At 43.7% G+C, this 27,355-nt stretch overlaps 1 protein-coding gene across 1 annotated transcript in view; it reads right to left on the bottom strand.

Annotated features, from left to right (window-relative positions):
• ptpn4a (protein tyrosine phosphatase non-receptor type 4a) overlaps positions 1–27,355 on the bottom strand; it is a 70,975-nt gene that overhangs the window by 25,538 nt on the left and 18,082 nt on the right. Inside the window, exons 2-9 of the mRNA XM_086266547.1 lie at positions 18,225–18,379; positions 9,450–9,557; positions 8,343–8,385; positions 7,663–7,741; positions 6,153–6,197; positions 5,093–5,145; positions 1,642–1,762; positions 523–610 (exon numbers count right to left, since the gene is read on the bottom strand). Of these exons, the coding sequence (XP_086122673.1) occupies positions 523–610; positions 1,642–1,762; positions 5,093–5,145; positions 6,153–6,197; positions 7,663–7,741; positions 8,343–8,385; positions 9,450–9,557; positions 18,225–18,362 (675 nt within the window). The 5' untranslated portion in view covers positions 18,363–18,379. The remainder of the gene's footprint in view (positions 1–522; positions 611–1,641; positions 1,763–5,092; positions 5,146–6,152; positions 6,198–7,662; positions 7,742–8,342; positions 8,386–9,449; positions 9,558–18,224; positions 18,380–27,355) is intronic.

Genomic DNA, 27,355 nt, shown 5'->3' with positions numbered 1-27,355 from the left:
AAAAGAACTGCATCGCAAATACGGATTAAATGCTGGTTTTCCTGCTCTGCTTCTATGTGTTGGTGTCATGATGAGAGCTGAATGCCAATGTGTGGCATTTCTGCAGGGTGTGGGCAACAACGTCAGCTGTACACCCTGCAGCTCCACAGACCTGATCTCAGTCCCAGCACAGACGTGATTGGCTCTGTGAAAACAGTGTACGAACCACGTTGTGACAGCGGGAAAGAGGGAAACCTTTTACAGATTAAAACGTTGTGATATCAGTTTTGAGCACAACGGCTGAGGGTGGGTCCGGACTCTGGATTATCACCTAACTGCTCGCGGTTGCTGTGGGGGGGAGGGGAAGGAAGCAAGACGGCTAGAGTGAGATCGCAGACGCTGGACATGTCTGACAGGCCTCCGAGCTTTGGTGGAATTAAAAAAAGAAATAAAAATGTTGCAGGTGATGAACCGTAATGCTCCAGAAGCAAGGACAAACTCTTCGTAACACAGTCTTTAACACACAGGCGTTAACAGACTTACCCTTGCATAGTGCAGCTCTACCCCATAGAGCTCCAGCGTGCGTGCTGTGTTCAGATAATTAAACTCTGACTCGGCCGGAGATAGACCGCTGAGAGAGAGAGAGGGGAAAAAATCAACAGAGTGAGAGAGGGTGAAGCAGCCGTCGGGAGGCCGTCGGGAGGCCGTGCGGAGCAGCGACGACGACGCGGTGTGTGTTAGACATATGGAGGCGGAAAATACACAAAGAAAAGCAGCAAACAAACGAGCCAGGCAGAAGGAAAAGGTCATTAAACCTGCAGCATGTGAGCCATATGTGTGCTTTTATACAGGGACAGTAATCAGTCTTTCATATTTCTACTGTATTTGGTAACACCTTATAATAAGGGTCCATGACTAACAGTGTAACACCCCTGTAATCAAATTACAAGTAATTAAATTTACCTGCAAACGCTCAAAGGTTGTCGTAACCGGTCAGGGTTTGACAGGAAACAAAGAAATAATGATACTGCAAGTCTGCTGAGGGATGCATGAGTAATTTTAAACATTGCATAACTACAGGTATTTTATAGAAACCAATTATGATGCAAGTGATTTTAAGTATTGCATCATTTCTTGATAATGTTGCAGAGGAACAAACAATATTTCCCCATCTTTCATCATGACTGAATTCTAAGGTTCAGTGTTATGGATTAACCTTTGCTTAACCTCGCCTAACTTCCAGGTACATTACAGGGAAGCAGAAACTCCTTTCTGTACACTCCTTTTGTCAGTTTAGTTTGAGCAGCGATCATGAAAGAAAAATAAATTAAGCTCCAAAGGTTGATTCTGTTCATCTGGACGAAGCGTTTACAGTGGGAGAAACGTTTCGTCACTCATCCAAGTGCCCAGCCCACTGAGGAAACAATGGGCTGGTTTCAGTCATTCGACTGTACCTACATTTAAGTGTTTGCAGGTAAATATAAATAACAATTAAATCTGATTTAATTACACGGGAACCACGCCCTTAGTCGTGGCCCGTAATATACAGTATGATGATGTAGGTGCTGAAAATCAACATAAAGAACCAATTTTCGATTTTCCGCCTCCACATGCAGGAAACTGTACCAAATCACAGGTGTGTTGTAGCGTGTCTCAGCGTACCTGTGCTGCTGGTGATGTTTGGCGACCTCTTTGTGAAAGTCTTGAGGGGGGTTTGGGATAAAGGAGTATTCAGACAGATAGCCCGGACTATGCTCTGCTTCACTGTAGTCCCCCAACTCGGCTAGAAAGAGAAGAGAGACGCACGTTAGGCTTCAGGATGTTCAGTTTTTCCCCATTCTTGGCTCAGACATATCCATCTGTGGGAGTGGATATAACCGTCTATTGTCAACTAGCCCCACCCAACTGCTGTTCAAACCTTTTGATTGAGAGGGGCAGCCAATCAGGAACAAGTTGGCAAAAGAGTTTGTTTTAAGACGAATAAGGATTATTTTGAACGCTTAATCATGCAAAGCTACTTTGGTGGAGTCACTAACTCTAAGTACTAACTGTGCACTTAGTTTTACAACACATCAGGAGGATGTTTGTTAATAACATCAAATGACCTCATCATTCGACACGTAAAATATCTTAAAGCGACCTTTTCTGTTATATACACTGTCACAATTGGGGTTTCACACTAAACACATTAAACTAAGTGTGTGAAGAACTTTTGCTCTGCCTCTGAGCCCAGAAACCCCGCCCACCAGATGTTTCAATATTCTGTCAGGAGGGGCAGCCAATCAGAAGAGCAGTGAGAGAGTCATTAAAGGAAGAGGAGCTAAATCTGCTAGTTTCAGACAGAGGCCGAACTAAAATACTGCAATAAGCCCCAGTAAAAAGCAAATGTGAAACATCACAGAGTTGGAAATGGGAATAGCTGGCATCCTTCAAAAACAAAACATTAGTAACAGATGAGTGCAATGATAACTGTCAGATCTCTGATAGCTTTCAAAGCGCTCTAAGATGAAGAGCTCAAAGTGAATCCAGCGAGCTCACTAGGCTAAAACCATCAATTCACTCAAGCAGTCTCTCGACTAACCTACAAACCTGGTGGCCAGAGCATATTGGCCAACCAATCAATTCTAGCTCTCCCTTTTATTGATGTGTACACACCACCAGGGACACGTGTGTGCGGTCAATAGCTCTTGTTTCATACAGTAGTTTAAGGTTAGTTTTATTTTAAGCTGCAGTTCTTTCTTTACCAAGGTTCAGCGCGAAGGTCAATGAACCTCAAAGACTCGTCAACCTGATCTTTCTTTGTGGATCCATCTCTTGATGTGAAATCCATACTCAGCTGCCGATTGGCTGAAAGTGGGAGATACTAGCTTGAGCTCAAGGGTCTTATAATGATGCTACTGATGATTTTACTCACGTTGCAGGTAATTTAATAGAAGTGTGTATATGTCAATGTGGATACTTGTGTTGGTACAAGTTGCGGTAAGATTAGGATGATATTCAAATTCTTTTGAACTTTTTGGTTTTCAGGCAGTCATTTTCTGCCTTTTTTTCTTTCAGAGCTTTGGAGTTGGATTTAGAGCTGTGAGTACAGCATTTGGGCTGAGCTAACTGAATTAGCAGCATAACAGCTGCTACGAACAGTTTTTCCCCAAAAGTGAACATGTATCTTCATAATCTATGCTGGCACTGAGCGACGTGACGACACGGACCTCGCTACACTCTGTATCTGTGTGTGCGCGCGTGTGTGTAAAAGCAGTAGCAGTGTGATTCAGCTAGACTAGGCCAAATCTGCTCTGTGACCTACATACTGAAGCTGAGGATATTCCCAGCAAAACATGTGATAGAGGAAGAGCGCTGAAAGGAAGAGGGAGGCAGAGTGGAACGAGGTAAGAGAGGGGGTTTATGAGCGCATAAATCGGTGGAGGAGGGGCTGAACATCGACTGCAATGGCCTAGTCTGCAGGTCTGCATAGTAATGAACAGGTTGCAGTCAGTGGGTTTTACAGTTATAGTGGTTAAATGAGGCTCCAGAACAGCTAAAGTAAGGCACAAGGTGATCACATCAAGCCAAGTGCAGAAGTGGATTTAACAGATCTGATTAGACAGAGAAACTTGATTATTATTTAATTTTTTTATATCAAATTCCCTTGAGAACGGCTGGATTTGAAATGCTGTTAGTGACCGAGTCATATGTGCTTTATTGCATAAAGCTTGATTTACACTTGTGTGCTGAACCTCTGCTTTGCTGTTGGCAGCAGAGCATCTGCACTGCTCTGCCATCACCAGTGAAACTGAGCTAACTGTGTTGAGCCTGAAGCTAATAAATATTGAACAACAGCTACTGAAATGCATGAAAGGGTGAAGCGACTGAGTCTATGCACGCATCACCAGAGCAATGAAAACCAGAAAATAGCCTGGTCCCACTGGCGTGTAGTGTACTGACTATTGCATCAGCATTCTAAGCTATACAGCTGCATGCTTCTATTTAATGGAGTGTGCTAATACGTGTTTGCTGTATATAATACCACCAAGCTGACCCGTTACAACTGCTGCAACAGTACATTGGCACGTGACACTAGAGGTTTCCACGTAAGACATTCCTGAGTGACGGCCGAGCAGCTACAGGATCCACGCCAACGTTCTGTTGAATCCATCGGTTGCTTCCATCCAGCAGCACCTTGTAGGACGGTCGAGAGGTAGAAGATGTCCAAACCACAAAGCAGATATCAGACGTTCCTGTGTTCCCTGGTTGGCTTGCTGAACTGTTCTGGGTGCTCCAGAGTTAAATCCATCCAACCGGGCTCTGAGGCTCTTACTGAGTGGCCGTGTCTCTGAGCCATGCAGGGTTACAAACATGGACATCGGCTTCTCTGGTGACTGTTTCCATTGTGGTTTCCATATAACCTCCATGTCTCCAGCAGCTCGTCGACCATCAGCTTCTGGTTTAAGGTCATCAGTTTCTCAGATGAGGAAACTCGGGTATGAAATCGCCACAGTGTCCTGTCCAGTATCTGGTATTTGTCACAATTCAATTAATTTAAGGCCCTCTTTAAAATGGGGCCTCAACGGCGTCAAAAAACACGCTCAAAGAGCCTAAAATGCTCTCACACGGCAAAGTGAAAATCTCCTTAAAAGTAGTCTACGACACAGAACCGCAATAACAAAGAAAAACGCTTTAGAACTGTGGCAGCACATCATGGGAGAGGGTGAAGAAAGAAAAACCTTCAGGTAAAACATCTCATGTTGAGAGTCTAGTTTATATATTCTCCCCGTTTGATGCACCCACAGCGTCTCAGAGCGGACGGAGCTGGCGCCGTTGCAGAGGAGCGCCGTCGCAGCAGGCTTTCTCACCACTTTCACCTCTGCATGTTATTTATGAGCAGCCATTTTTGCAAAGAGAAGCCACAACCTCATCGAATATTTATACCACTGGTGTTAATATCAAATATCAGCACGTGGCTTAATTGAAATGTAATGGCTTCAGAGCAGCAGTTATAAATGCACTCAGGCAACCACAGTCATTACATTTAAGAGCGTGTGCAGCTAAAGACAGTCCTAATGAATTGCCTTTCCATTATTAAGTAGAACTGGAGCACCGAGGGAGCGCTACTTACATTGCACGGCGTAGGAAGCCAGCAGCGCGGCTGTGTTGTGAGGACAGGGCAATCTGGAAGTCGAAGGAAGACGCGCACACACACACACATTCACACAGATTAAACAGACGTTTCAGCCTTGGATCAATACAAAAGTTATTACAGTTCATTTCAAAGAGCAGAGATTAGCTATCATCAATAACAGCAACAGAAATGTGGAGGGGGAAAAATCTATTCGAGTTTGTGTGAAGAACCAAGTAAGAGGAAGCAGCGAGCCTTATATTCACTGACAAAAAGGATAATGAGCGTGTCGTGAGTGCTTGTACGACTGCCCAATGAGCCTACGTGCGCTGCATTAACTCATATTTCCTCCAGTCACCCACATCTTGGCTTTAAAGCAGGACCCACTGTGCAACAATCAGAAGGCTGCTGAGGTGTCAACCTCGATTTCACTCACGCACAACGCCATCTGATCTATGGGGTCGAACAAATGCAACCATCGCATAATAATGCCCTCGTTTTCCCTCCACGAAGAAGAGGATGCTCACCTGTGCCGATTTCTCACGGTTAATGAGCGTTTAATGAGAAAACGCCCCGAAATGAACGCAAGGTGACTTTTATTTTTACCTCTGTGTGTTTTTGGAATTAAACTACAGCACGACTTTTACATCCTTCATGATTTAAAGAGCTTGTGTTGATCTACAAATATTTAATAATGAATTCACGACTTTCAGAGGGCCGAACTATTCTCTTTGGCAGGCCGTACCTGTTCCGCGACCCACATGTTTGAAACCCCCGGCTTACAGGGGAGGGGAAAATTAAAGCGGCTTGTTTCAGATGACCTACGCTGCTGCACCAAGGCCCAGTAACATAAAAATACGGATTAACTGTAAGTCATGCAAAGTTACCCTGGTCAAAAATAAACATGGGAAATGCCCTTTAAAGTGTAGGCTTGTTAAAAATATCTGCATAAATGGTTCTCATGCCGTAAACACACCTGTATGAGTGCATTTGGCCTGAGGCAGAATGCTCCACCTAGTTGAGTCAGCAACACTGTGTACACAAAGAACAACACACTCACCTTCCAGTTAATATATCCTGTTTGATCTGCAGAAAATACTGGTACCTGAGGGGGAGGAACAGAGCATCAGGACAAGTCATCAGTGAAACACCAGCACAGCTGCAGTGATACTGTCATGTAAGGACGAGCACACAGCACTGGCCTGGTGGGAACATTATCACAGTTACAACTTCTGCGGGATGGATGTGAAGTGTGTATATATATATATCTATATATAGTTTAGGTTTCAAACCTGAGCGTGAACACTGTTAAGGTTTTTCTGTGTACTACACTGCTGTCAGGAGTGCTTGTTAAACGTGACTTGAATGTACAATGCATCAGACGGGCACGTCAGATCCAAGGCTCTCTATTCACTTTTACAAGCTCTGTGCAAAACCGAGATAAGGCTCAGAGAGGCTGAAACGATCTCTGCAGAGCTGCGATCGCTCCTCTGCACGTGCACAAAGCAGACAGTGGATTTGCAGAACATTTTCTCTTAGAAAAAGATGCTTTTTAAAAATATTTCTTGATCTGCATTAAGAGAGAAAATACAGCTCAGATCCAGAGAATCAATTTGCTGTTTTTGGGGTTAGGGTCACTGTTTTTAAATCTTTTTATTCTTCATGCCAGAATTTTTGAAGAATCAGAGAAAAACCGATGTGGGCGACCTTAAAAAACTTCAACTGTTTATTTCCTTCACTTAAGATTAAACGCATACGTCACATATTTTGTACAGATTCACTTAACAGAATGACATTTTTGGGGGGGAACTCCGGGACTGTACTGATGTTTCCTGCTGTGTGTGGCTCAAAAAAAGCATCTCAACCAGTACAGGTATCTTTCTCCTATTAAAAACTGCACACAGTGTTTCCCTTTAATGGTCTGCAGCCAGGTCAGATTTACTAAACGGGACAAAACAGCGCTCAAAGATCGCTTCATTTCAGCATCAAGCATCAAGAGTTCCCACCTTTTACACGCAATCAGACAGTACTCTGTTTTATTTGTTTTGTTTTTTTAAATGCCAAACCCCAGTTTGGGATGTCCCAACACGTAAACCTGTCCCTAAATCTTCTGGACCAAGAAAATCTCTTTCTTTGCTGCTCAGACTGAAACACTTCAGAGCATCAAAGTTGACTTTTTTTTGCATTAGCGTGTTTAAACACCTGCTACTACAAGAGCTACTGATGGTGTGTGTTTTGTTGATGCTGATGCCATTACTGACGACTGACCCTGAACGCAGAACTAACAAATCTACAGAAACATCATTTCCATTGCAAAGCTCCTGCTCGCAGAGATCACTGCTCCGTTTCTGAATGAAACGACATCAATACAGCGAGTTCGAGTTGCTCTGCTTTGATTAGCACTTTCTGTGACGCTCAGTCAAATGACAAAAACACTTCATTCATTGTGAGGAGCGGATCTCGTTTACAACTGAGCCTTTATTCCTCTGTTAGTGAACTTTAATGTCAGCGTTTAACAAACCGAGTGGTTGCTGCTGTTCTTAGCCTGTCGTGTTGTTAGAAACTCTTACCGTGTGTATTCTTCCTGAAGTTTATTGGGGTCTGTGACAAAGAATTTGACTCTGAAGCTTAAGTTATGGGGAGACCCTCCTGCAGAAACAGAGACGAGCAGTTAGAGGGGAGAAATGTTCATCGGAGAGTGTCAGTCTGTGATATAAATGAACATGTGCTCTCTATTCAGGGGCTTCTTTAGGAAACATTATGCATGTGTATTTTTGTTTAGTGATGCAGATAATTAATAATAAGTGTAAAACACACACGTACGCTCATGCTGCTTAAGAAACAGAGCTGCAGTGTTTTTTGTCAATGAGCCAATCGACATGAAATAAAGTTGAAGCGCAGTTCAAACATCGCTGGAGGAGGACTGCAGATTCCACTCAAGCTTAATTGTTCCACACGTCACATATTATATTACTCGTTACTAAAAACAAGAGCGGAGTTGAAATTAAGTTTAATAACGGCTCAAAGCACAGGCAGAATTTTAAATGGCAGCGTGGATGAGAGACATCAGCCTCAGGTGGAGAGTGGATTTTTAACCATTGCTGGGACCACGCTGCACGCTGCAGCCTCAACCAGCTGGGAAGAAAATTAATAATAAAAATCGTGTAATGAAGTTTGACTTGAGTGAACGTGTTTGGCTGCAGGATGAAGTGAATTAGCTGAGCTGGTGTGTGCGGAGGATTTCACATACTTTTTAACTGTTTCCTGACGGGCTTATTGGGATCCAGCCAGCGCTGTAAAATATTGATAGAGAGACACTTAGAGACACCATGAAGTGTGAACACACAACTTCAATTATTTACCAGTGGCCACGCACACGCACGCACGCACGCACGCACGCACACACTGATCATTACTCGCAGGCAGACATGATTTAATTTCATCACACTGGCCCTTAAACAAGCTCTTATCAACTCCCAACTTTCCCAACAAAATACAGGATCAGCACAGTTTAAATTTGCTTTACATGAATCACTTCTTTAGTAAACACATGTGACCTAACTTACCAAAAAGTCAAACTATAATGAAACTAGCTAACCGAGTAAGGCGGCAGGAGGCGGGTCTGTCGTGTTTTAAAGATCAAATGTAATTCTATTAAATCCCCTAAAAACACAGCACCATTAAACTGATACTGGTTTCTCTCAGGCGTGCTTCACAGAGACCGGTCGGCAACCTCCTGGCAACGACTGGTTGCTAAGGTAAAGTGAGCATTCCGTCATTGGCTGCTAGCAGTCGCTAGGTGAAATTGGTTGCTAAGAGACATAAGATGCTGCACTAAAAACTCTTTTGTGATTTCTGTGGCTGTTATCAGGTCGTCATCGGGTTGTCATGGCAACTGTTACTGTACTTTGCATGACTATTTGAATGTTAAAGTGAAATTTGCACCTTTTTAAACGTGTTGGTTGCAGCAGTCAGGTGAACTTTTACTTTGAAGGCAAACCTTCTGTAGTGCTAGTCTTTAAAGACTAGTCAGCCACAGCAATCTGCAATCGATCAAAGCAATCGCGAGGAGGATTTTGGTGCAGCGCCCTCTTTGCAATCAATGTTACACAGTGACAGCTAGGAACCACTCACCACAGGTGTTCAGAGCGCACGGAGGATCACAGAGGATCAGTCTATTGGCCTGCGAGACTCAAACTTTAGGCTGATAAAGTTTAATTTGCTGCTGATCTTTACCCAGCAACACGTTGCATAGTTTCAGTGCCCATCAGTGCTCCACAGAAGTGCCGATCCCTGAGTGAAAACAGTTCACACACACACACACACACACACACACACACACAGCTGTCATACTAACTGGTGCATCTGATGAGTCGTCAGTCAGGTGCAGGCCAAAATAGTCCCTCTCGGTCAGCTCCAGGTGCTTGAAGACAGCATCCAGCAGCACCTGGCCATTATCCGACTTCTGCAGAGAACAAAGGAAAACACGGTCATCCACGCTGAGCTTTATTTACTACCAACATATAATGATAGACAAAAGTTGTATACACGATCTCCTTGATTCACCTTCCTGGAAACAGGTTTCATGTGAGAGTCACTGATGTTGACAGGTTTAAAAAAAACAAAACAAGAAACAGAAACTGCCCATCTGCACTCGAGCTTCCACGAGACGTCAAGATAAACATCAGTTTCAAGCGAAGCGGTGAGCAGGTTTCGTTTACAGATGGTTTCTGATCAGGATTAAGGAAGAGGAAAGGGGGGATTTCTCCCTAAACACAGAGTCCACAGAGAGCCAATTAAAAGGCTGTAAAATGTGAGAAATCACTTATCAAACGCATCATTAATATCACATCATTTCCTGAGAAAACAGCGAGGGTGAGAGGAGAAGCCACGGGATCACAAGTGGGGCAGAAAGTCACACCTGATCTGCTGCAACTTTAAGAGGAGGAGGAGGAGGCAGGGCACAAATGTGTGGCTCCATCAGAGCTCCCATGGGAGAACACACACACACACTCCCCTTTGCCCTGCTGACACAGTTTTACAACGCACTGTTTGTGTGTGTGTGGGGCAAACAGACACAATGTTAGCTGACAGTTGACATGTTGACATGGCAGCCCTCTAGGACAACTTGCATGTGTGCAATCTACTAATGTCAAAGCCTTGTTATGTGTGAGTTGCTGGTGTACTGAGAGAACTGGTGACTTTTTGGCCTTTCCAGTCACACTCAGGTGAACATGAAAAATTCAACATGGCTACATTTAAAAGAGGAGCGCTGCAGAGAGGAAAACCTGTGGACAAAGCCAATTTGGTCAGAACATTGTCGAAGGTGATCGGTTAGGCTTTCCTTGTCTTTGTCGAGTTACGTGCTCATTGCTTATTAGAAGAAGTTTAAAATAAGGACGTGAAGAGAGGATGACCACATTAGGGATATCCCCTAATAAGAAGCCCACCAATCAGAAAAATAAGAAAGTGTTATCAGGCAGCATGAGCTGGAAACGAGCATGAGCGGTTTAATTAAAAAATATTTATCTGCAGTTTAATAATGCATTAAAACCTGGTAAACAACTGTTTACTCTAGTAGCAAATTCATATTTCACTGCGTCAAACGGCCCTTTTGTGGCTGCTGTTCCTCTAAAGCGCACCCGAGGCTGCCTCCCATATTAAAGAGCCCAGATTGACATCACCGATAAACACGTTTCTAGAAACAGCTTTGCTACCAATAATGCATTTACCCTTCATCGCAAGTCTGCAGGGATGATCATTTTTGCCATCACTCATCTGCTAACAGGCAGACGCATCCTGGTTTTAGCCGATAGCTGCTCGAGTCACCGAAGCGGACCTCATCCCTGCTTTCTGTGATTTTAATATGAAATATGGGCTAAACATGGAAGACAAGTGGGCTGTCCTTCATCCATATTTTGTCTCTTCCTGAATTCATGTGTTAACCAACAAATGAAACATGTTTTCCTCAAAATCAAACAAAGTGTTCTTAGTGTTGATGGACAGGCTGACAGATGAGGTCGGGCAGGAGTCTCTGTGGACTATGATGTGTGCAGACAACACTGATCTGTAGTGTGCATCGGGAGCAGGTGGAGCTTGAAGAGGTGGAGGTATGCACTAGAGAGAGGAGGAAACAATCCAAAGCAACTGTGGTGAACAAGAGAGTACAGGCAGAGTGGAGCTGGAGGAGACGAGTGTCTGGGGAGCAGCAGGAGGCACAAGATGGCTGTGATGCATGGTTTGGAGACGGGAAGAAAATACAGGAAGAGAAGAGGAAGAGCTCAGAGGAGGTTCATGGACGTAGTGAAGGAGGACAGAGGATGCTGGGGATGGGGTGAGATGGATGCAGATGATCTGCTGTGGCGACAGATGAAGGGAGCAGCGCTTCATCAACATCAAGGCTCTTACATTTCCCTTCCATCATCACCACACCTTAAATTTCGAAAAATGGGGCATTTTAAATCTCTATTAATGCCTCTTTAAATACATTAGAAGGGCTTTTGAAATATACTAATTTTTTTAGGATGATATAAAATCAGTTTTTAAATTCTGGCTGCTTTAAAGTATCTGGTGGAAATCCCAAGTGCCTGAAAAGTCTGATGATTACAGCCAGCTGACAGCGGCTAACCGAAAGAATGAGGAAGCTAGCGATGCTAGCCTCTCGTGTGACACTTTCCTTCGGAGACTCTTGATAAACGTGTCTGCTGCCTCCATGAGAAACTCTGTGTGTACGCTTCTCCTTTGTACGAAGCAGCTTTTCAGCTCGATGTGGGAGCCCTCTGTGCACTTTTACACTGCAATCCCAGGAAACCCATCGCCTGTGTGTGTGTCTGTGTGTGAGCGGGCATGCTTGCCTTTTGTGTGTATTCCTGGCTCACTTTTAACAATGTATGTCTGTTTGCTCTCACAGCAATCGCACATTTGGCTCGTACGCTTTTAGAATACCAGAAGAGACTAGCACCAGCGTGTACACACACACACACACACACACACACACACACGCTTCCTCTGGACTTTTACGCAACAAGCTACACAGACTATGGCAACAGCAGCTCCACATTCTGGATAGACGAGTCAGAAAGAGCAGAGAAATGCAGAAAGACTTTCAAAGAAAAGAAAGAGAATGCAAACGTAAGAAGAGAGAAAGTCACTGAGAGGAAAAGAGAGAGGGAGCATGGAAGAAGAGAAACGGAGTGATTGACGATGCGAGCGGGTGAGACAAACCCTCTTTGTGCCCTTCACCCGCACCGCGGACTGAAACAGTGTCTGTGTGCGTGAGAATGAAGAGAGAGGAAGGAGACATGGTGATAGAGAGCAATTAGAGCACAAGAGATTGGCTGAGAGCAGAGGAGGGGCAGAGAGCGCGAGAGAGAGGGGGGGAAAAAGATGCTCTGATAAGTCTGTCACCCCGAGGGGTTCATCTTCAGGGTTGGAGGGGAGCGGACCATCGAACATCAAACACTCGGGGGGAAATTCCACTGTTTTATGACAGGTTAACAAAAAATGTGACATTTTTATTGAAGTCCTTCCACAGGAAACAACTGAGTGTGTCAATGTGTGTGTGTGTGTGTGCATGAGCGTGTATTCATATCTTTGTGGGGACCAAAAATAGGAAGTTTATTATATTTATGGGGACCAGAATCCCAGTCCCCACGAGCTTGAAGGCATTTTTAAGACTCCAAATGTGGTTTTAGTGACGGGTTACAGTTGGGTTAGGCATTCATCTTTCATGGTTAGGGTAAAGCTGCAGAGCTGCTTCAGTGACAGACTGCTGCATCCTAGATGCATGAAGGAGCGTTTCCGCAGGTCCTTCCTCCCTGCAGCTGTCAGACTGTACAATCAGAACTGCTCCCAACAAACATAGATGTTTACATCTGCGCTGTAACTGCAATAAGTTAATCAACCGATTCGCACTACAACCTGCTTTGCCTCTTATCTGTAGCTATTTTTATTTAATTTAATAACTGTACAATACTCTCTGTATATAGTAACCACTTCCTGTGTACTGTTTGTTTGTATATCTGTCTTTTTGGCTGCTGTTACAACCAAATTTCCCCTTCTGGGACAATTAAAGGATTATTCTATTCTATTCTAAAAGCTCGGGAAAGCATTATGTCAATTAGATGTCCCCACAAGATGGGTGTGTGTGGGTGTGTGTGTGTGTGTGTGGGTGTGTGTGTGTGTGTGTGGGTGTGTGTGTGTGTGTGTATGTGTTAAAGAATGACGGAATTTCAGGAAGTATGAGGCAGCTTGTCCAGGCAGGAAAGGAACAACGTGAAGGTGGAGGCGCTGACATCTATAGCCGTTTTCCTTTTCCAGTAAACTCAGCACAGACTTTCAGGATGAGAACCGAGGGACCGATCTGTGATCTCTGCACGTCCGTCCACCTCGCTGAATGAGCAGCACCAGCTCTCGTTTAATACACCGAGTCAACGCCAAAAAGCACGACGGCATGTGATGCACATGTGGTTGCTGGAGTACTTTTCTATGCTGTGGTGTGCTGGGGGAGCAGCACAGCAAAGAAGGACTCATCCAGGCTGGAGAAACTGATCAGGAGGGCTAGCTCTGTGGTCGGCATGAAGCTGGACACTCTGGTGACAGTGGCAGAGAAAAGGACATTAAAGAAACTGATGGACATTATGGACAATGCTGGGCATCCTCTGCACACGGCCATAAACAATCAGAAGAGTCTGTTCAGTGACAGGTTGCTTCTCCCCAAGACAAGAACTAACAGACTTAAAAACTCCTTTGTCCCACACGCCATCAGACTCCTCTCTGGAGGGGAGAGGGAGGGGAAACAGGAGGACAAAGGAGGGAACAACTAAGCTGTAGTGCCTCTTCACCTCACTGTACAATACCTTGTGCAATACTTTTTGTAAATAGTCAACAGACTCAATACTTGAAATGTGCAATTCACTTGTATTTTTATTTTTTATTCCTATTTATTCTATTTATCCCCTTTGTATATTTTTTTTATATATATATATATATTTTTTTTTTTATTTATATATATATATATATATATATATATATATATAAATATAAAAATGTGTGTGTGTGTGTGTGTGTGTGTGTGTGTGTGTGTGTGTGTGTGTGTGTGTGTGTGTGTGTGTGTGTATATATATATATATATATATATATAACAATTCTGTAACTGTAACTTCTGTCGGTGCTGTGCTTTTTTTGGAAGTCGAATTTCCCAGAGGAACCCACCCGAGGGATTAATAAAGTTCTATCTTATCTTATCTTACAACGGAGGTGAAAACTCATCTGGGCAAACAGTGATCTTCATTTTAAAATTAGTGGGCAGCCTTGTTTTGCTAATATTGATTTTAAACAGCCCTAAAACAAAGGACGTCGTGCTGAGGCCAAGAAACATGCGAGAGCGCACACGTATAGCACATCCTGCCCACACATGCAGTGTGACACCTCCCTCACACCTCCCTGGTTTCTAAGCAGCGTGGTTGCATTCACTATTTTGGCTCTTCCAGTCACAGAGGTGGAGCGAACCGTTTACTGTTACGCTCTCATTTTTCTCACCATCGAGCATAACCAACTCCATGAAACTGTCAGCACTACAACAACAACACATGCAAATTCTGCTGTCCTGTCGCTGGCTGCAAAAACCAAAACACACGGAGGAAGTGAGAAGTCGAGAACGAGTGGTTGTTCACTCCATCAGAATAAAATCTCCAAGCTCATCGAATCTTTTTGGCTCCACAGAGAAAAACTGATCAGGAATCAAAAATGACGCATTAATAAAAGAACAGGAATCGCTTCAGAAGGAATTTAAGGGCATCTCTTAAACAGAAACACTGAGTCAATAGAGTCCCATTAAAGGAAAAAAGAAATACAATAACTGAAAAAGGGGAGAGGTGGCAAAAACTCTGCTTGGCCTCTAAAATCCCAATAAAAAAAAAGAAAAGCGCAGTTACCAAGCTGAGCTCAACGATGGATCTACACGAACGTCTGGGGTTAAAGAAGCACACTCCAGTCACGCCTGCAGCTGGTTCAAAATGAAACACGTAAATAAAAAGAACAAGCACACCTGTCGTGGCGGTGCTTCACTGCCTGCATGTGCAGAGTCCATGTCAAAGTTTCTGACCAACAGAAACAGAAATCCAAGCTCAGAGGGGGCGGAGCCTGTCCATTATTCCACCTAGTGTGAGCACTTACTCGTTTTTATTTCATAATCGTTTTTATTGTGTGCATACAGCACTTTGTATCTGTCGTGCCTGCATTTAAAGTGCTTTATAAATAAAGTGGGTATGGTATGGAATAATGTTGGGCTAATACTGAATGTCCAAGAGAAATGTGAGCACAATAAGCCCCATTTAAAGCCATTTAAATCAGTTGTAGTGGGCCGGGCGCTTCATTGACAAACGCCAGTTCAGCTTTTGCTGTTACATTGAAGTCAGGTCTGCTTACTAGTGTGTTTAAGTACATTTAGTTCACAGGACTGCCCTTGTGGTACACACATAAAAAACAGAAAACAACAGTAGCGTGTAGCTCTGATTAGCTTGTTTGCAGCAGCTGGCTCTTTTAAAGAAGCAGTTTGATGGTTTCTACTTTAAGTTTGTTATTGTACTTTTCTCTACTGGGCAGATGATCCCAGTGCCATTTCAACTCATCGATCTCCGTATGTAGTACAGCAGTAGAGGGATATTACCTAATCACAGACATTTTTGTTTATGAAATACTCAAATGTAGTGATTTCAATGATGCAAACTGGGACACGTGGTGCTTTCTATACATGTGTGACAAACGAAAGACTGACTGTGAGCCTGGGAAAAAAACCCAGTAACTTGGGTCTTTGTTAAGAGCTGCCTGATTACCAAATAGCTGTTACAGACAGCTGAATATTCATGTTGGGTATTGTGGTTACTTTGGTTCTGCTTTCCTGTGAATTGACCATGCTGCTAACCCTGCTTTTGTATGTGGGGAGGTGGGTTTTCCAAGCACGCATATGTGAGGATAACGCGTGATATCATTGTATTTTTCCTTTTTTATTAAACGCTGCAGTGGTGACTGACTGGTGTGACTGATGGTTGCTGTGGGTTTTTGCCTCATTTTCCACACCGAGTCTGAACTTAAGGTGAACGCAGATAAAACTGCTTTTATTAGTGATCGTGTTTCCGATGACGACATGGGTGTAGCTATTACTCAGCGATGAATGCCTCTGGCAGGTCTCTCCTACTTCTGCAGTGGGTTGCAAACTATGAATATGAAATTTGGTACCTGCACCGTGCAGGCGTGCAGGATGGAACAGCCGGAAGGAAAAGGAGGAGGCGATCTGATATTTTTCTTCCTGAAAATTAAGTAAGCTGAGTGTTGTTGCTAGGCAGTTTTTAAGTGAGTCTCAATTACGTAGGTGAGAACTACAGAGATAATGTCTGAAATGTTCTGACTGTGCAGAAACTGTAAGTCCAGGGGCTGTTGTTCATTAATTTATGAAAGTGTGACACATTGACATTTAACGAGGCTTCTTCCTCAAACTAAATGTGAAAACAGGGCAATTCCACAGTTACTCAAAATTACAAATTAAAACGTAATCATTAAAAAAAAAAAAAAAAAAAAAAAGGCTCAGCATGAATGCAATTAAGAGACAAAAGTTAGAATAAATATCTGAACGTAAATCGGAATACCTGACCTCCTCGCTGAGTTATTGTCTAAAATACAGTCGTCGCATTGATCGTTGGTGCTTTTCTTGAATTTTCCATCGTAAACTGAAGCGCAACAAATACAAAACTGACAAGAAATGATGGAAACCAAGCGCTCGATGCTTGAAATTTCATCGACCCTTCTTTAGATGACATTTAAATTACGCTCGGCGCTACAACAATATCTGGAATAACACTTTACACTGATATTATTTCAGCCTACGGCTTTCCATCTATACGATCATCAATACAAGCCCCTCATGTGCCTCCCACAGCCAACCCACACACTCGCACACCACCAGCCCCCACGGTTCCCATGACAATAAGAAGCTGCTTCTGGATTTTCACTCTCCGCCGGAGTCACGGCCAGTCGGCCACAGAGAGGATCAATAGAAGTATTGTTGCTCTCGGGATGGCTTGTCCTTCCAGGAAGTTACTGCTGCTGCGGGGGCCTGATCAATGAAGCTGGCAGAGAGGCCGACAGAGCTCACACTACATTGAAGTTCTCACATTCGGCTAAGCTTGAACACACAGACGGTCTTTTACATACGTGGCTCAGACTCATCTGCATGACAAGACTGACAGGAAGTGAACGAGCAGTTACAAAGTAGCGTGGATTAACGCACAGAGTAAAAAGTACGACTTCATTATCACATCAGCACTCATCAGATATAATGTTCATATTGTCGTTCGTGCTTTTCTTTCAGTAAACACAAATCTCAACGCTAACAGGAAGTGATGTGTCTGAGAGGATGTTATTAGAAGAACTGCGCTGTGACTCAAAGGGAATTTCCCGACTGACTGTGTGTCTCTCTGTCACGGTGCTTGATCAGACGGAGAGCCGAGACAGACGGCCGTAACATCAGTCACAAGCTGGCTCGTCACCTGGTCTGAAGCGCACGCACCGCGCTCGCTTACAGACACCCTGCTTTATTTTCCCCTCGAGCTTCGCCTGCGTGAGACCGAATGCTTGTAAAGCGAGATAAAGACCGACTGATCAACCGCTGAGATCAAACCTCAAAGCCAGAAATGGAACAAACTGAAGCCAGTGGGACAAGTGAAACCCTACCCATTAGTATCATCAGAACACAAGAGAAAGAGAGAGAGAGTGGGCTGTGTTTTAAATGTCTGCCGATGTGTCGAAACACAAGGGATTTTTTCCCCCACCGACTCTCAGATGAATCTGAGGTGGGCTTGAGGGGAAATTCACAGTAACGGAAAAAGGTATGTAGGAAAGTTGGTCTGAGAGAAAGGGGAAGGGGTTTGATACTGGAAGTTTTCAATTCTAAAAAAAGAAAGAGCAGACGAGACCACTGTCTTCATCCTAACGTCTTTGTCTGGGAACAATTTCAGTGTTATTGAGAAAACACTAAGAAAAACAAACAAAAAACAAACGTAATGTTCTGCCATGTGCTTTTAACTCGCACACACAATTGAAACAAGGCGGTTGGGACTGAAGGGGGTTTACTTACATTGACTTTGAAGGCCTGGACTGTGTTGTCCAGCAGCAGTACGTTGCACACAACCTGTGTGTGCTGCCTGTCTCGCTCCAGCTCAGTCGCCCGGACATTGTAGGATCTGCCAGCAGGCAAGCGGAAGCGCGCGCTCATCACGCTCCTACCAGGGTCTGCAACAAGAGAGGACACAGCACAGAGGAGAAAACGATGAGTGAGAGCAAAACCAAAACGGGGCTCGATCAGGCCAAAGATCTAAGATTGCCTGTAATGAATGCATAACACCACGAAACTTAAAGTGCGCTTTAGGGGACAAAAACCTCTTTGTTCAAGGCTCGATCCATCTACAAACAGATGCACAATACGGCACGCAGCGACGGCAGCCGCGCAAGCCCGTGCAAGCAGGTCGAAGCATCGGCGAGCGAGTGTTTCATGGGAAAAGAATGTCAATACGCAAGCGGCAGATTCCCTGCCAGGGTGATGCGGCTCAGCCCGCCACCTCAAACACTCACGGGACAACCCAGGATGACACATTTTATTATTTTAAGAGGCAATTAGACTTCGTCAGTGAAGAATAATGCAACAACCGGGGCCATGCTGCCCTGTTTATTACAAGCTTCAAAAACCACAGCACACCTGATGTATCTTTCCAAACAAAGAACAATTCAGTTTTAATCTTAGTGGGGAGAATTAATGCAGCACGCTGTTAGCACGCTGTTAGCACGCCGCTATCTAAAACAAAAAAGGCGCCCTGTGACGGCAGAGCACAGCTGAGTAGGTGCAGCTCTCACTGTGTGATCTGTGCAGACACACTGCTGATGGTGATGCTGATGAGGAGGACGACGCAGCTCTCACTTCCAACATGAAGACAAAAACACGAAGGCTACAGCAGAGTTAGAGCAGCGAATGACGGACCTGCTTCACACAAAGCGACGAATGAGTAAACCTCCTATAGTCACTGATGCCGACTGAAGGTAAAACATGAAGGTGTGGGATTTCTCTGCTTTTACACCCTGCTGAGGACTCTTTCACGTGACTCTAAATGTGTTTGTAATCTCCGTAGATGAACAGTTCTTTCAAAGAGTAAAGACAAGATCACGGGCACCTGTTCCACATGATTTTCATACATTATGATGCATATTCTCAGATTCTAGAGCAGCTCTTATCCAGAGTAAGTCTTCATTATCTCAGACCAGGGCTGTTCTATTTTCCTTTAAGCCACGTTTGTTCTGGACGGATGCTCCATGCAAACCGAGGGTTTTAAAAAAGATGATTGGTTCACTTTACACAAAGAAGAGACCTGCGATGTAACTTGGAGAGCTTCACAGGAAGAGATAAGCAGACCTCGTCACCTTTGCTGCTGCTGAGCTTCCTGTTTGTCAATTTCAAGTGAAATAGCGACTCTGAATTTTCTGAGCTGCTTCAGAGAAATCAGACGGGCCCCGTTTCCCCCACAGTGTTTCACTTTTCCTTTACAATAAACTGTGTTTCTGTCCGATTATCCGATTAGTGAGTAACAGTTCAGTTCTGTGAAGCTTCTGATGAGAAGTCGGTGGCTCGCAGACTGTCTGGAGTCGTCGTTAAAGCCGTCTGTCAGAGGCTGGTCAATGAAACAGAGGAATGATATGATGCTGCAATGAGCTCCAAGCCCTTCCTGTCCACATCCTGCTTTTTTACTTTTAGGTCATCTAGCATGACTGCAGATGTGACAAACCCACAGGGGTCACGGTGCTGTCATCGCGGGCTGCTGTGTCTGTAGCGACGGATCTGTGGATGGGGAGAGCTCTCCGAGCTGCTCATCACTACACATGAGCACAAACCAGGATGACCTACTGACAGATGGTGCGCTCTCTATAAATGCACATTTATACTTCAGGTCACCGCTAACAAACTCTCCCTCTCACACACACAGACACACAATAATCTATATGTCATATGCACAGAGGAAGTTCTGACAGTCGCCTCATCCAAAAATAGACCAAAAATAGACACAATGACATGTGACAGACATCTCAAGAAAGCATCTATCACCCTGTGGTCACATTATATTACTTCATCGTGCTGAATGTCCAGTGACTTAAGAACAACTCAGGAAAGCATAAAAATATGAGAAGTGCTCCACCAGGGCCAATGGTTTATTCTATATATTCATTTAGCTTTCTTGGCTCTCCTTAAATGGACTTTAACTTTGTAATTGTACCCTGCTGAGACTCATTTTAATATACCTGACACAATTTATGTGGATATCATGCATGTATAGGATCCTTTTTTGGTAAAATGTCTGTAAATGTAATAAAGTGAAAAATGTTTTTGATTGAAACAGTTACAACCTGTTACTGTAACATTATCCTTCCCTATATGCCTACATCTCATCAGTCCAAACACTGGCAGTAAGACACACAGTTTTAAATGATCAGATCAATCTACTGACCTTCAATACACAAGCTATGAGGTGTTTTTTCTTTTGGTCATTTTTTTAATCATTAAGCTGACTTGAAGACCTTGGTGGATATAAGTCAAATTATAGCTATCGTGTTTGCAGACAGCATGACGCTGCAGGTGTTTAATACAAACATAAAATATGCAAAGTGTGGATTCAAAAGCATCTCGCCTTCACTGAACTAACAGGGAAACCTCAGAAACTCATTTCTCACACTGTCAAACTCCTCTGTTCAATGACAGGCTGGTGAAAAATATCCATTTATTATTTTAGTTTCAGTTAACTCATTGCCCTTTGCTCCCCTCCTCCATGCAAAGATAAAGAAAGGCATGTCTTTGATAACAATTTCAAAATTATACGATTCAAAAGCACAACCGCCTCTGCCATCCCAGAAGATCTGACCAAACCCAGAAGCGCGATCTCTTGTGCCTACTTACCGTTTACTGACATCTTAAACCGGAACATGTATGTAATGCCTCCAGCTACTTAATTACAAAGAATTTTTAAATTCATAAATTTATCTCTGATGTTCAGTAACAATCTCAGAAGAACTAGCAAAGCATTAGCCTATCGAGGAAAAAGAAGCTACAATGTGCAGCAAGCTGATTGTTTATGATGTCACAGTAACCAAACTGATCACACAAAGACATCAGTCTGTATCGGTCTTAATCACATCAGTGGGTCACGGTTTACCACGTCCGCTCACAATTTCCTGGGCAAGAACTGCCACAGCATCAGAGCACAAAGTGCTGCAAGATGCAGAGCTGGTCGTGCTGTAGGTGCTCCTGGTGGGATCGGTATATTCTGCCAGCGGAACGAGCACGCTGGCCTCAGTGCGGGCAAACGCACGCGGACGTGGCCAAGCATGCGCGATGATGCCAGCCACAGCGCTGCGAGCTTGGGAAACAGAGCGAATAGAGCAGGGAGACGGATGCAGGGATGAAGCCATGCAGAAGGAAGGGAGGGACGGAGCAATGTGCTCCTATCGCTGGCTCTCTCCGAGGACGAGCTGTGGGATAAACACACACACACTCCACAGGCTGTATCGCCTTGCCCTGCCCTTTTCCTGTCTTAACGTTCCTCTGCTTATCCACATGAAGACAATTTCAAAACTGCAGACAGGATGATCCCATCCTGTCTGCAACCATTGAATCACGTTTTCACGTTACCTACCTGAGCCTGAGAGCTTTAATGATCAGTTTAAAGTCCGGCATAAAACCATTGTTTGAAATATAAATGAAAATAGTTTGTCAAGAATGATTTTCATCAAGGTTTTATCTCATTCGATTTGTTCTCATGAACTTTTACTAGAGTGACGCAATTAATCGAAATGTCTATTCAATTAAAATTGTGGCCTCCATGGATTAGGAAAACGAGATAAAAGAGATAAAACAATTATCGTGCCTGCTTCCTTTCACAACAGTGCTTTTATTTTGTCTTCTGAGCCGCCACAGCGAGCAGGCTTATTTTCAGCCTGAGCCACACACAGAATCTGGACACAGTTGAGGACTGGATGGATTAAACTGGAGGTGCTCATTAGTTAACCGGTCAACTAGTATAAAAGTAGGAACCCACTTAAACAGTCTAAACTGGTTAATCGGTGCCTTCGTGCACAGCATCTCAAACATATCATACTAGATTAGTTTGCATAGTGTTGCTATGACATAAGCATCAGCCTTAGCATCCATGTCTGTGCAGGATGTGGCTACACGTCGCTCCATTCGTCTGCTGTTCAGTCCATTTTCCATCTTTACAGTGCTGCAGGACCATGCAGGGTGGTGCAGCTTGCTTTTACCTGGCTTCTTTACAACTTCCTGTCACAGAGTGACAGAAAGCCATCTGCCGGGGTTGCAGCCCTTGGCGTATAGAAGGAACAGTTAAAAGTGTTGCACATAGATAAAGTAATTTGTCTGAGTAGTATTCGTGGTATGGATCAATGAGTCGACTAACTGGATAATAGATTAAGCTCATTTGTTTTTCTTTAGGTTTTTAAAAGTTTCTTCCTCCTTATTCATCTCTTTCCTGTCCTACTACACCGTTTCCTCTTCCACTCTTTCCGTTCTCGCCGTACTGAAATTTTCTGCTCCGCTGTGGTCCTTCCAGCTTTGCTCTGCTGAGCTGGACAGGACAGCCACTCTCCCCTGAGAGAAGCCTCCGGAACTGCAGGAAGCAATTATTGTAGCGTGCTTCCGAAGTCAGCGGAGCTTACAAACAGGCAGAAATGCGTGTGTGTGTCTAACCAAGGGCCCTTGACCCTCAAGCTTCCCTCACTGGTGGGCTCCTGCGGCTCCCTCAGCTTATTGCAAACACAGACGCTCCTGCAGCCTTCCTGTCCATGCACAGGAAAATGAGCCTTTAATGTAAACGCATATATAAACATGCTGATATTAGCATGCACACACAAACAGACTTATCTAATGCGAAGATCGGGCTGGGCATTTCGGTCATTCTAGTTTAAAGCTGCGTTTCATGATTTCTTCTGTAGGTTTGTGTCTCTCTTCTCTCTCGTTCTCCACACAGAGCAGTTCCCAACATCCTCTCTGCATCTGCAAGCACACCCGGCTCCAATGTCCCAATTTTACCTCGTTTGTCTAGCTTCATTATGATTTTTTTTTTAATAGCAGCTGCATAAATTTGAGCTTTGAGTGCTGCCACACAATCGCCAGGTCTCTGTTCAGTGAGTCGGCTCACCAACAACTGAGCATTTACCCACATTCAGGCAAAAGTGACCAAAGTATCACCTTTGCTCCACATTGTATACATGGCTCTGCTGTTATTAGCATGCACACCACTTGTGTACATAATAAAGCAGATCCCAACAGGGCTGAAGCACCGTCCTTCCCCGTGCCTCTTATTTATACTAGTGTCGCCGAAGTCCTCAAAGCAAAAGCTTCACAACTGGCGCCGTCTGCTCCAGCTCAAATACGGGCTCACAGCTGAACTCTGCTTGCCTTTTACATTTCTATTTATAATCCCGATTCCTTCAAAGGAACTGCTACGTATGGTTTTTCTGTCCCTTTGTGCTGCTTTGGAACAGTTGAACTAAGAGGCTTGCAGTTAGGAATCCCAAAGGAATTGTGCATAACAGCTTCACAGCACAGCGTAAACTAGGTCATACACAAACAGGTGGTCAATTACAGATGTGTGCCACTGCGCGTGCGTGTTTGTAGACAGCCTGCGATTTCCGTTTTCATTATAAATGATTAGAAAAACTACTTTAAAGCCCTCGTGGACGATTTCAATCAGAATAAGAACGAGTGGCGCAGCACTCGGTTGAACACTGGAGGGTTTCACCTGCACCTTCATGCAACTGCTGTTTTTATTTGGTGCTATACAAATAAACATGAGGAAATAAACTATTGTTTGGCATTAAGACAGAAAAACACTTCCTATACCAGGTCTTACATCCTTTCCCTTCTCCCCCATCAGATCACCACTATGAACCCTTTGATTTTACTTCTTCTATGTAGGAACCACTTGTGATTTTAGGGCAGCAACAGCATCGGGCTGTTGCGCGTCTCTGATAGTCTGGGAGTCCAAAAACTCGGGCCAGTCGAGGCGAGAAAGCTGAGGCAGCAAATAACCTTGAGAAGAGAGATGTATGAAGACCCAACAAGAAGCTAGAATATCATTTATAACAGCAACTCTGAGCAGTACCAGAGCCAAGTCAGACTTTGTGTTGCACGCGTTCAGTTTGCCTGTAACAGACACTGCTAATCCACAGATTCAGTAAATCAAATCAACTGTGCAAACTATAAACTATAAATGTCCGGTTCCGTTTCTGCCCCCTTTGGTCTCAAACCCATCATCATTCAGCCGTGCAGAGTTGCAAACGTCTGCAGACCTCTGCTTGAACCTTACCGAGCCCTTGTGGAATAAACCTCTCGGAGAGCATGAATGAAAATCCTGACTCAGCCGGCCCGACTGCATTGATTAGAAAAACTACACCGTCCATTCTAGTTCTCAGCTTTCCAGAAGCACTTCATCGGGCATTTCAACACAAGTGCACCAACGTGTGCTACAAAACCAAAGAGCAATAACAGCCTGAGAGGGGGAAATTTCATTTTACGTATAGAGCACGGAGCACAGTTAAAGCAGACACACGTTTAAGGATTCACACGTTACAGATTGTATGAAAACGTAAAAATATAATTAGAGCAAACAAATCTGCTGCGCAAAGAGCATCTCATAGAAACCAAAAACCAAAGTTATTTATATTTTGGAGCTTCCTGACCGCTTCAGTTCTTATTAACTTCTTTCACACTCGATATTTCATCACTGAATTATATTAAATAACCTGACACGACACAGACTTTCAGCAACACTAAAGCTTTCTGATGAAAAAGGAAGCACTTGTGATTTTAGTCGAGCTAACAGAGATTCAGCGTTTCGCATTTAAACCTCACAAAATGCCTTTGAGATCACGAGCTCCATTTGAAGATTCACACATCAGTTGTGCACTTTCACCTGTAGTTACAAGAAAGAAAAAGAGGAAAATAACCTGCTCCTGAGACATGAATGAGAAACCGCTGAATTAAACGTTCCTACCGAGCCCCGGGGCAACGCGATTACAGAAAACCTACTAAATTAATAACAATAAAAACATATTTTAATAGGTTTTTGCCAAAAGGATAAAACGAGGTCATTCAGTCAGTAAAGCCGAGTGTTAAAGGTCGAGTGTTAGGCAATCAACAATAATTAGAACTATCAAAAATGGGAAAGTCATGCCCAATACTTCTCATATAAAAACATTCAGATGTAATTTGCGTGTAATTATTAAGGCGAACTAGCAGAGTCTGTTCACTTTTTTTAAATGGTTTACCTCCCCAGGAATATTTTACACTTTAACATTCGATCCAGCTGCTGCTAACCTGCTCTGCCCGTCCATTCAGGGGGTCACTGAGGAGCGGGAGAAGGATCACCGCTCGCCGACTGGAGTTTGGGTTCAAACAGATGAAGGACTCCCCAGAGCGTCACACAGTGGGCGCACGTTTATTTGCACATGAGCGTTTTTATATATGACATTATTTAAAAATTGCAGAGTCAGTCCCAGCTGTGTGCACGGGCAATGTGATCGAAACAAGACTGACGTAGAAAAAGCGAATAAAACGTTATCCTCCAGAACTGCACCAGTTTAATGAGGAGCACTGTTAACATACATGTAATTTACCTCATTAGTACTGAAGCATTCAAGTCTCTTCATAGTATAAATCACAGCATTACTGTTATTATTGCAAGTCCACCAGTTACTGCATGAGGGCGGAGCAGTAACTGAGCAACTTCCTTCTAATGAATTTAAGAATAAATCCTAAATTTGTGAATCCGATTTTCCAAACAATGCAGAAACATTCCGATAATCTTTGATACTAAATCCCTGACTTTTCTTCTTCTTCGCCTCCTCTTCATCCTGTCTTTAAGTGTCAGTATGGAGCATGAGTCCATTATGCAAATTACAGTCATCAGTGCCAGAGAGCAGCCATTTACTTCTGCACACAAACACACACAGAGCCATTGATAAAAGCCAACACCTGTCACAGATTCCTGCTGAATCAAAGATAACACAGAGGAGACTTCTCAGCTCGTTCTCCCGCTGCAGTCCTCGTCTCTCCAAGCATCTCGAGTGACATCTCATCGTCCTATTAGATTTATTATAATGTCATCGTCTTCACAACCTCCCCTCTCCCATTGGCTCTTCCATCTTTCACTTCTCGCTTCTCTTCTGCTTCTTTTCCCGAGTTATTGGCGCCACCGTCTCCCCTTTAGAAGCCGCTAACGTGCATTTTCTGCTAAGAGAAGAGCTAACTGTGTGAGCGAGTAACATCTACTCTCTGTGTTGCATCACTGTGAGTTATTTGAGGACAGATTAATCTCAACAGCTGCGCTGGAATAAAGAAAGGTTGCAAAACAGTGGTCGTTCCACCACAAATGCACAAAAGCAGCACATCCTGTCCACTTGATTTGTCTGCAAAACAACATTTAGCTTCAACTACGGCACTCTTCAAGGCCTGGAGACAAATAATCGCTTTGTTGTTTGCACAACAGCCGTGAACACATCTGCATCTGTAAAGTGCACACTGAATACTTTCTTAAAATATTGAGGAGAAATAAAACATGTCATAGTCTGAGTACGGTAAAAGAAATAAATGAATTACAGTAGACATTCACACCTGGGGTTCTCTTCTTCTTGTCATGCACACACACGTCGCATTTTGTTATTTTTGCAATGGTATCAGTGGCGACTATCTCAGGTTTGAGGTTTCCTGCTTTTAGCTAACAGTGCAAATAATCATTCATCTATTCATAATGTTCATCACATACACAGCAGCATTTCTGTGTGAGAAAATTACTGAAACAATGCCAACAAATATCCTACACGTGGTTAAAAACTGATTTCATTAGCACAGGTGTTACTAAATGAACAGGTGAAAAGCAAACAATCTTAACAACAGACGAGCAAAAGTTGAAGGACGGGTCCAAAAAACAGCGCGGAAGAAAAGACAACAAAACAATGCATTAAAAATGGATAAAGATAAAAATATTAAAACAGGAAAATATGGAAGGAAACCAGAATAAAAGGAGATATAAGGGCCATAAAAGGGCACCTCAGGCTGTACGGCTGCAGACTGGATCACGCCGGGTCATCGTTTGTGCTCTGAGGCTCAGGGCCAGACGCAGGCGTCGCTTTAAAACAGATCCACAAAATCAATTG

The sequence above is a fragment of the Aulonocara sp. 'chitande type north' Nkhata Bay genome, linkage group LG16, assembly GCF_057382095.1.
Source record: "Aulonocara sp. 'chitande type north' Nkhata Bay isolate Kocher_YH1m ecotype deep benthic linkage group LG16, A_spYH_male_GT1.1, whole genome shotgun sequence".
Taxonomy (NCBI): Eukaryota; Metazoa; Chordata; class Actinopteri; order Cichliformes; family Cichlidae; genus Aulonocara; species Aulonocara sp. 'chitande type north' Nkhata Bay.
Note: the sequence above shows the minus strand (reverse complement) of the source record. Positions and strands in the feature narration are given on the sequence as shown.